This window comes from Cherax quadricarinatus, chromosome 5 (genome assembly GCF_038502225.1).
Source record: "Cherax quadricarinatus isolate ZL_2023a chromosome 5, ASM3850222v1, whole genome shotgun sequence".
Classification (NCBI taxonomy): Eukaryota; Metazoa; Arthropoda; class Malacostraca; order Decapoda; family Parastacidae; genus Cherax; species Cherax quadricarinatus.
The window spans coordinates 67,013,032-67,023,647 of record NC_091296.1 but is presented as its reverse complement, the minus strand read 5'-3'; the positions used below and the strand labels follow the sequence as shown (position 1 = coordinate 67,023,647).

The following is a 10,616-nucleotide window of genomic DNA, read 5'->3' as shown; positions in this document are numbered from 1 at the left end:
AAATGGCAAGGGTTGTGTGCGGAGTTGTCATCTATTTCCAACTTGTATTTGTTATTACCTAATTAACAAACTTTTCGGTGCCAATATTATCATTTATATGCGTTTTATACTTGTACTAAAAGCATATAAGAATTTATTTTATTACCTTATAGAAATTAAATGACTGGCATAAACTGTGCAACGGAGGCTGTATTTTTATCAAAATTTGACTCAGCATTTACGCGGATTTTTTTTAAATTATCACGGTTGAGCATAATGGATGGTGTGTGTGTGTGTGTATGAATACATATGGCAGTATGTAGCAGCTGGAGTGAAACTGTTGGCGTGGCAACTGGTGGCGTCACTGTGGCTGTGACTCTCAGCCTGGCAGAGGTGAAAGTGACCCACCCTGGTGGCGGGCGCAGCACTGCTAGCAAGAGGTACAGTACATATTTAAGTTTTCTACCTCCCAATAGCAGGGAATAGTTCCCCCAGACATCACACTAGTCTGCATGCTGTTAATTAATCGCTGGGTTGTGTTAATAAACTGGTGATGTCTGACAATTCTTACCTCAGAAAATATATCAAAAATTAAGTGTTGTATAACAATGACGGGGGTTTACTAAGCTTATTACTGTCATCGAACCCCTCAAGGAAGGTTCCTTGATGTTGGTGAGGGGCTCTTGATTTAGGGAATTGGATCTGTGCTCCAGTTCCCCGAATTAAGCCTGAATGCCTTCCACATCCCCCCCCCCCAGGCGCTGTATAATCCTCCGGGTTTAGCGCTTCCCCCTTGATTATAATAATAATAATAATACTGTCATCGAATATTATGTATGGTAGAGGACAGTAATCAACAACATATCGCGTACACAACGAGACATTAAAGAAAATCATATAAACAAATAGTTTAAAGAGAGTATTTCGTAAATGCATAACATATACCAAAAGTAATGCTGTGTGATGTGCATCCCTGATGAATGGCTCCAGAAAGGCAGAGGAATGATTTTTATTTTTTTTTAGCTAACACGCGTGTAATTTTACCTTATTCCTAGTAATGACCCTCGTATTGTAGATAGTCTTAATGACCCTCATGTAGTAGTCTTAATAGTATGATAATAAGATATTATCTCCTTTATAGAATAATAAGATATTGTTTCTTTTATATTACAATAATATTATCTCCTTTGTTATAATAATGTAAAAGGACCCCAATGGAAATAAATCACTGTCTGATTTTTTTGGGTTATCCTTGGTACTTTACACATATGCTGTTATGTATGATAATCTGTGTAACTGTGCATACCTGAATAAACTCACAAGATATGATTACTGATGGGTGCAAATCAGTATGTCATAGAAAAAAAGTTTTGGACAGTGTACTTACTGTACTGACCTAAGTCTGCTTCCCAGCATTTGTTAGTTGTGTTGCAGCTGCTGGGCTGCAGGTATCTGTAACATACCAGTTAGTCGTGCCTGTGTGTAAATTCATGTATGAGAGGTGCAACTAGTACGCCCTTCCCTAATGAGTAGGGCTATTTTCTTACTACCAACCTACACATTGTGTGTATGTGTGTGTGTACTTGTGTATTTATATTCTTTAATTTAGGTTTGCAGAGGTCGAATGTCTGTTCCTGGCACCGCGTCTCCGCTGGGTTTATTCTAAGTTACATTAACCCTGTATTAATATGTATTGGTAGAATTACCGACAATATATATACTATCATACCTATGTATGGATCCCGCCTCTGCCACTTCGTTGTCTAGGTCGATCTCCTTCCTGACCTTTCTAAGGCTGAAGAAGTATTTCCTAACATCCCTGTGATTCATCTGTGTTTTTAACTTCCAGCTGTGCCCTCGTATTCCCGAGACCCGCCTCTCAAACAAAATACCTCTCTTCACCCTGTCAAATCATCTCAGTATTCTGTATATTATAATCATGTCATGTCTAGTCCTTCTGTCCTAGTGTCGTTAAATTTAGTTCTTGCCTCTCCTCATGGCTTATACCCCTCACCTCTGGGACTAGTCTCCTAGCAATCATTTTTGCTTTCCAGCTTCTTTACGTGATCTTTTAGATGTGGGTTCCATGTTGGCGCTGCTTACTCCAAGATGGGCCGTGTTAGGTTCGTGAACTCCTCCTTGTTGACATTCCTGAAAACTGCCTTTACTTGCCTGTCTCTCATTTACTGCAGCGGTTATCCAGTTGATGTAAACTCATCCTGAGGTCCTCTATCAGGATTTTCATAACTGCATTTACCGGGGTTACATTCTAAAAGCCACTTTTCAAATTAATCCTGTAACTTGTTCAGATCCACTTTTAGCATTTCCTGGTCTGCTCCTGTTTGTATTATCTTTATTAGTTTTATGTCATCTACGAACAGGGACACCTCTGACTCGATTTTTTCTATCGTCATTTACATTAGCAAGAAACAGTACTGATATAAGTACTGACCCTTGTGGAATCCCACTCATTACATTAGACCATTCCATTACCTCCTCCTAGACAATAACTCGTTGTTTCCTTGTTAAATATTCCTTGAACCATTATAGAGCTTTTCCTGCCTGCTCCTGTAGCTTCTGTTCTAGTCGAACGCCATTTTAGTCCCAAAAATATACAGTCCACTCATCTCTCTCTCTCCTGCCTAACTTTGTTACCTTGTTATAGAACTAGCAGATTTGTGAAACAAGATTTGCCTTCTTTAAAACTGTAATGTTTGTTGCTTATGACTCCACTCCTTCCTTGGTGCTGCACTGTGCACTACTCTTCTGATAATCTTCTCCATAACCTTACATAATATGCATGTCAGTAATAATGGCCTGTAATTTAATGCTACCCTTTTTAAAATGTCCAGACTGCCTTCGCTGTTTTTCAGACATCAAGCACCTGCCCTGTTTTATGTGACCTGTTGAATATCGCTGCTAGTAGTTCGAACATTTCTCTGTTCCTTCTTATACAACCCATGGAGAGATTAGTACCTGATCTCATTGTCATCGATGTATTTACCTTATTAGCTTCAGTGACCAAAAATTAGTAAAGAATTACTAGTTTCATTCCCCAAGTATGTTATTAACACAACCATCTCAAAGAATAATTTATATTTGCAAGACCAAATGCTGAATAACTCGACTAAATTTCCAATGACAACCAAATAGTTTATATCACAAATAATTGTTATTATCACAAGTAAATGGCTACTATCACAAGTAAATTGTTACCACGAGTAAATGGCTACTATCACAGATAACTGTTATTATCACGAGTAAATGGCTACTATCACAAGTAAACTGTTATTATCACAAGTAAAATGGCTATTATCGCAAGTAAACTGCTACTATCCAAAGAAAAATTTTATTATCACGAATAAATGGCTACTATCCCAGGTAAATTATCACAAATAAATGGCCAGTATCACAAAACCGAGAAGACTTTGAAGAAATTATTCAGTTAACACGAAAATGTGATACTTAAATGTAAATATGATTGGAGAACGAGGAGTGCAAACAGAAGTAGAAGGAGAGGAAGAAGAGTGTGATGAGATAAGAAAGGTAGAAGAGGAGGGAGAGAGGAGAACTGAGATCAGTACAAAGACTAGGCGAGAATAATTGGGAGGACAAGAGGAGGAGGAATATTGTGAGTAGGAGGAGGGTGACGACCACTAGGAGGAAGGTGACGACAACTAGGAGGGTGACGACAACTAGGAGGGTGACGACGACTAGAAGGAGGAGGAGGGTGACGACGACTAGGAGGAGGAGGGTGACGACGACTAGAAGGAGGAGGAGGAGGGTGACGACGACTAGGAGGAGGAGGAGGGTGACGACGACTAGAAGGAGGAGGGTGACGACGGCTAGGAGGAGGAGGGTGACGACGACTAGAAGGAGGAGGAGGAGGGTGACGACGACTAGAAGGAGGAGGAGGGTGACGACGACTAGGAGGAGGAGGAGGGTGACGACTAGGAGGAAGAGTGAGAGTACGGGAGGAGAGAGAGGGTGCGGAGATCCAACATAATTACGTGTTACGGTTACTGTAGATACCTTTCTGCGTCATGAAGTACGAGTTAGAAGCAATATTTTACTATATATTATACTGATACGTGACGGTATCTTTACCAGAGATGCATATACGGACATTATATGGACGTATATGTATCTCTTGCAAGTGACGCTCTAGACCACTCGGCCACAGATGCTGTTGGGATTTCCTGCGAAGTGCCTCCTAATGTGCATCTAAACTAGTTAATATTGTTGACACAAATATCCCGAGATACTAACTCGGGCACGCCAGTGGCTCATACAAGAGAAATCCACAAGAATTTTTGTTTGCTATGTTTCCTAATAGTACACGGCAATTCTACTTACTTGAAATAGAGGGAGAGCTTCACTTCCTCATTCGATACCTCAAAAGTTGACGGGCTACGATGTTACCTTTTGCCATTTATCTCCTGACCGTGGGTGTATGATCCACTTAATATTTGTATTTATAACTCATTACAATTGTGACCAGGTGTGACGTATCAGTGGTTCATTACTTTGTAATTTGTTCATGACTGTAACCATGTATAGGAGTGAAGCTGATTCATTACCTCTGTAACTTGCCATGATTGTGACCAGATCTACCTGGAGTTCATTACCTTTGTAACTAGTTCAGCTGTCATAACTTTGGGGTCCAGTCACTGGACCCATTATGTACCTTTGTAATCTTTTGACTACCGCCCACAGGATGGGTATGGGGTGCATAAAGATATTAAACTAAAGTGTGTGTGTGTGTGTGTGTGTGTGTGTGTGTGTGTGTGTGTGTGTGGGTGTGTGTGTGTGTGGTGTGTGTGACTCAACAATCAATATTTGCACCAATAACTCATTACAGTTTGACCGGGTGTGGAAGTGTGAATTGCTCATTACTCTATAATTTGTTCATGATTGTAGCCAAAGTATAAACGTAAGTAACCATTCTACAGAATTCATTACCTTTGTAACTTGTGAGCTCATTGCCTTTGTACCTAGTTCAGCTATCAAAACTTTGGGGGCCCAGTCCCTGGACCCATTACGTACCTCTGTAATCTGTAAATACCTTTGTAACTTGTCATGATTGTGACCAGACTTACCTGGAGTTCATTACCTTTGTAAATTGTGAGTTCATTACCTTTGTAAATTGTGAGTTCATTACCTTTGTAAATTGTGAGTTCATTGCCTCTGTAACTTGCTCAGCTATCAAAACTTTGGAGTCCAGTCCCTGGACCAATTATGTACCTCTGTAATCTTTTGACTACCGCCCACAGGATGGGTATGGGGTGCATAATAAACATATTAAACTAACTAACTCTCCTGACAGGGCATCCACATTCCATGTTTTAACAGTAAAACTGGCCAGTAATGCTGAATAAAACGTAGACCCGGTTTGCTGGGGCTTGAAAGGATATTAACAGTTATCCTCGGGGTTTGAGGAAGCTTCGTTGGCAAAAAGTTCCTCGTCTTTAGTAAGTATTGCCAGTGTCTGGCTACTTCTCTACCACACATCCTAACTTCTCGACGTGTAATTTTGACTAACCAGCGTCTCTCCTGATCTCAGATTGAATTTTTGAAACACTGGCTACTATCTATACTACTATTTTTAACCTATTTCTAACTATGCTAGGTCCTACAACGATGTCACTTTTTCCTAAGATTATTGTATACTCTGTGTAACTACTTAAATCTGTAAAATGTCAAATATTATATACAAGTGTTTATGTAAGCGGTTATATTAAGAGCTGCTTATGCTTACACTATAAACGATTCGTGGAATAAGTTCCCACAGATGCCTCAAAAGCTAGGCAGTTTGGTTACAACTTACAAGCCATGTTTGTTCCCAGCCCTGACACACCAGTCACCCTCAAGCATGGTTTCAAACTATGTTTTTCTCTATTTTCTGAACTCACCGTGAATTTATATTTTTCCAGTTTACTTTTCGGAGTTACATTCTATTTAAAATTATCCACAATCCTTAAAAAAAGGTATTTTGTTTTGATAAATTTAAAAATCTAATTCGATAAAATTATCAAAATATGGAAAATTGGCACCCACACCGCTCAGTATAAACACAAAAATAATTCTTTTCAAGATACACCAGTACATTTGATGTTTGAAGCTGATCAGAAGAGACATTCACTAGTTATTATATGGGGAAACAATTTACTTAATAAATTTGGCAAACTGGGACTCATGCCACCCAATAGCAGCGTGAGCCTTGTGTTCATCACAACCACACCATTGTTGAAAATTTGAAGCCAATCGGATGAATCATTCTCCAATTATGGCCATGGATTTTAAAGTTTTTACTATTTTCCGCATCGACAAATTTACCTACTTGGAAACGAAACTTAATGGGCACGTAAGTAATTTTTCCCGTATAATCTACCTTGTCCATAATTACTATCGCATTTACTTTGTTTCGTAAGGTGAAGTCCAGGATCTTTCCTTAATTCATGGTTAAGGAAAGAATGAAATAAGGAAAGATCCTGGAGTTCACCTTATGAAACAGACAAAGCAAATGCGATAGTAATTATGGACAAGATAGATTATAGGGGAAAAATAAACATGTTATTAGAAGACAAGGGAACTTACGTGTCTCTTACTGGATACTATCCTGACCCTCAGATACATTACTCATTAAATATCGCAGTCGGTGACGACGTATAATTATATTTACTTATCGTGATTTAACGGGAATAAAAATTTTACTGTTTTACACATTATGGTCAACTCTTCATCCATACATTTGAATTTGAATTTCCACCATCGTTATATTTCTTGGTATTTTTTTTTTTTTTTTTTGCATTTTTTTTAACGTCACTGAGGCTTTTGTAAGATATCCTAGCCGTTCCAGGCTGTGAATTCAACAACTTTGATCATAGATCATATGAACATACAAATTGTTCCATGAATGTAGTCCTCGTTACCGTACACTAGTGTTGAAAATTTGAAGTCAATCGGATGAGGGATTCTCGAAGGAAAAAAATAATTCAGTCAATCACTTAGTGGTTTTCCCTCTGGGATACCTAATAAATTGTCAGATGATGTTATGCAATGTTCTCTACGACTTATAATTACGATTAGCTCAAATGGCAAAAGTTTTTAACTTTTATTATTTGATTCCTGGCTCTCTATAAGCTAGTATAGTGTATCAGTATACCAGAATGTGATGTAAGTCTGAGTACGTTGAGCTCTGTGCTCGAACTGCTGAACACGCGTTAAGAACAGAACACCTGCGTCAAGAACAGAACACTTGCGTTAAGAACTGAACACTTGTGTAAAGAACTGAACACTTGCGTAAAGAACAGAACACCTGCTAGGTAAAAAACACGATTTTCCGTCATTCGAGAGCACACGCATGCGCGAGACCTCAATATTAGTGTGACCACATTCATGGTGTTAACCAGTGTAACTATGATTTTTTTATTTTGTTTTAAATTCAACTTTATACATTTTCGTAATTAGACTTTTCTTGTATTTATAGCCATGATGAGAATCGATATTTATTGAAAGGCTGTCCCAATGACTGTGCTTACCATCCCATTAATTATACTGATCATTTAGTAGAATAAACGAAACATTTATACTATCATACCAGAGGAGGCTCGAACCTATGAATCTTGGAACAAAATATGCAGTAGTATCCACACCAAGACTGGCTGCACCTGACTAGACTTATACACCAGGGATGTTTTGAATTATTTACCTATACACCAGGGTGCACCTGAGTGTACACTTGTGGTGCAACACTTGTCTTGTAACACCATGTCATGTTTCCCACACCAACATAATACAGTCGACAAGCAGCTGGGATGTTTCCTCCCCCCCACCCCAAACACACACACACACAAGGCTTCGTCGTTTTCAATAAAATATCAGATGATGTACTTTGCAGGTGTGTGTGTGTGCATGTGTGTGTGTGTGTAGTGTAGTATAGTGTAACGTAGTGTTGTAGATTTAAATGTTTGTTGTTATTCAGCTACTTGCTACTGCTTTTGATATTTCCATAATTTAAACTCAGCCATGGATGAGGGACGAAGCGTCTCATGTATTTAATGATTTCAGGAGTGTGCAGCATCACCAGTCGTCCCACTTACCAGACGAAGGACGTATAGGAACCCATTCACCCTACGACACACAATTTAATGGTAACTCTTGCAATAGCATCAGGAGACACCTAAGCAACACAAGATGTCATCTCAAGGTGCCTACAGTGCCACTCGTATCAGAGGTTTGTCAGTGAGGGACATCCGCTTTCCTACCTCACTAAAATCAGATGGATCAGATGCTATTGTGAGTACCATACCAAGTTTAATATATATATATATATATATATATATATATATATATATATATATATATATATATATATATATATATATATATATATATATGCAATAAGATCACAGTAAACAGGTGGTTTTAAAATATGCAAAACAACCACTGTGAAAGAGTAGTGAAATTCCAAGCGCTTTTGTGACTACTCACATTGTCAAGGAACTATGACATTGTGAGTAGTCACGAAAGCGCTTGGAATTTCACTACTCTTTCACAGTGGTTGTTTTGCATATATATATATATATATATATATATATATATATATATATATATATATATATATATATATATATATATATATATATATATATATATATATATATATATATATATAATTATAGTGTGAAAATAAATGGTATAAAATACCATCCGATTGACTTCATTAAACTACATATGTGTTTATGTTTCCATAATTATAGTGTGTGCAGGTTCAAATCCTGTTGTGGCCTGCGAGATAATGTTTGTTAAAAATTTCGCCCGTGTGTGTGTGTGTGTGTGTGTTCATCAAGTTACGCTCATTAATTTGTATTTGAGGGGGCGTCGAGACTCGCCTCCTGATTCTGCCTCGCTCTGATCTTCATCATTGATGTCTGGCCTCTTTGGCCTTATCATATCTACTCCTGAAGTCGTGTATTGAGTTTGCCTCCACCTCTGTCTCATCCACGTCATTCTACCTTTCAACTACATGGATACTAAACAAATGCTTCCTTATCTGTTTCGTCCCCTTGATTCTGGTTCTCTTAATTCAAACTGTTTGTCCCTGTCTGCCTATCAGATCCCTTTAAGATTTTGTATGTTGTTATCATGCCTTTCCTTGTCTCTACCAGTTTCGCCAGGTTCATTTTCTTCAGTTCAGTTCCTCCCTGTAATTCAGGTATTAGTCTGGTTGTTCCGTTCCTCCTTGTAATTTAGGTATAAGTCTGGTTGTTCAGTTCCTCCTTGTAATTCAGGTCTGGTTGCTACTCTTTGCTCCTTCTCAACCTTTCCACGTTCATGTCCGAGTGTGGACTCCATGCTGAGGCTATATACTCAAGGATTTGCCAGACATACATTATAAATAAGGTTCTGAAGGTTTCTTTATTTACGACCCTGAATGCTGCTCTATGATTTACTTGCGTATGTCGCTCATGCCATACAATTCATATGTACTTCAGGCAATATGGTGGGTGTTGTATTCACCCTCGGTTCCTTTGTGTCTATTTGATATCTGCTGCTTCTCTCCTCCCATGCTCTGTGCCTGGTCTTTCCTCACCTCCAGTTCGCAAGACCTTGTATTTGTTTGGGTCGAATTCGAGAAGCCACTTGCTTGACATCCTTAGCCTGTCGAGGTCTTCCTGGAGTTTATCACTGTCCTCTCCTGCTTGTTATTCTTCACATTACTTTTACATCATCTACAAACAGTGACCCATGGCACTCGATTCCCTCTGGTGGGTCGTTCATGTATATCAGAAACAGTGGCAGTCTTAAAATTGATCCTTGTAGGAACGCACTCGCTACTCTCCTTCTCCATTTGTTTTTGACCTCTTCTACATTTGTTGGTGACCCCTTTTACAATTCTTGGTGACCCCCTCTACATTTGTTGATGACCCCCTCTACATTTCTTGATGACCTCCTCTACATTTGTTGGTGATCTCTACATTTGTTGGTGACCCCCCTCTACATTTGTTGATAGTCCCCTCTACATTTGTTGTTGACCCCCTCTACATTTGTTGTTGACCCCCTCTACATTTGTTGTTGACCCCCTCTACATTTGTTGGTGACCCCCTCTACATTTGTTGGTGACTCCCTCTACATTTGTTGGTGGCTCCCTCTACATTTGTTGGTGGCTCCCTCTACATTTGTTGGTGGCTCCCTCTACATTTGTTGGTGACCCCCTCTACATTTGTTGGTGACTCCCTCTACATTTGTTGGTGGCTCCCTCTACATTTGTTGGTGACTCCCTCTACATTTGTTGGTGACCCCCCTCTACATTTGTTGATAGTCCCCTCTACATTTGTTGGTGACTCCCTCTACATTTGTTGGTGGCTCCCTCTACATTTGTTGGTGGCTCCCTCTACATTTGTTGGTGGCTCCCTCTACATTTGTTGGTGACCCCCTCTACATTTGTTGGTGACTCCCTCTACATTTGTTGGTGGCTCCCTCTACATTTGTTGGTGGCTCCCTCTACATTTGTTGGTGGCTCCCTCTACATTTGTTGGTGACCCCCCTCTACATTTGTTGATAGTCCCCTCTACATTTGTTGGTGACCCCCCTCTACATTTGTTGATAGTCCCCTCTACATTTGTTGGTGACCC

The 10,616-nt window shown here is 39.3% G+C and overlaps 1 protein-coding gene across 1 annotated transcript in view; it reads left to right on the top strand.

The window, feature by feature from the left end:
• The first annotated feature begins 281 nt into the window (after nucleotides 1–281).
• LOC128685004 (mitochondrial enolase superfamily member 1-like) overlaps nucleotides 282–10,616 on the top strand; it is a 37,370-nt gene continuing 27,035 nt past the window's right edge. The window contains exons 1-2 of the mRNA XM_070103578.1: nucleotides 282–419; nucleotides 8,050–8,277. Coding sequence (XP_069959679.1) covers nucleotides 8,176–8,277 — 102 coding nt within the window. The 5' untranslated portion in view covers nucleotides 282–419; nucleotides 8,050–8,175. The remainder of the gene's footprint in view (nucleotides 420–8,049; nucleotides 8,278–10,616) is intronic.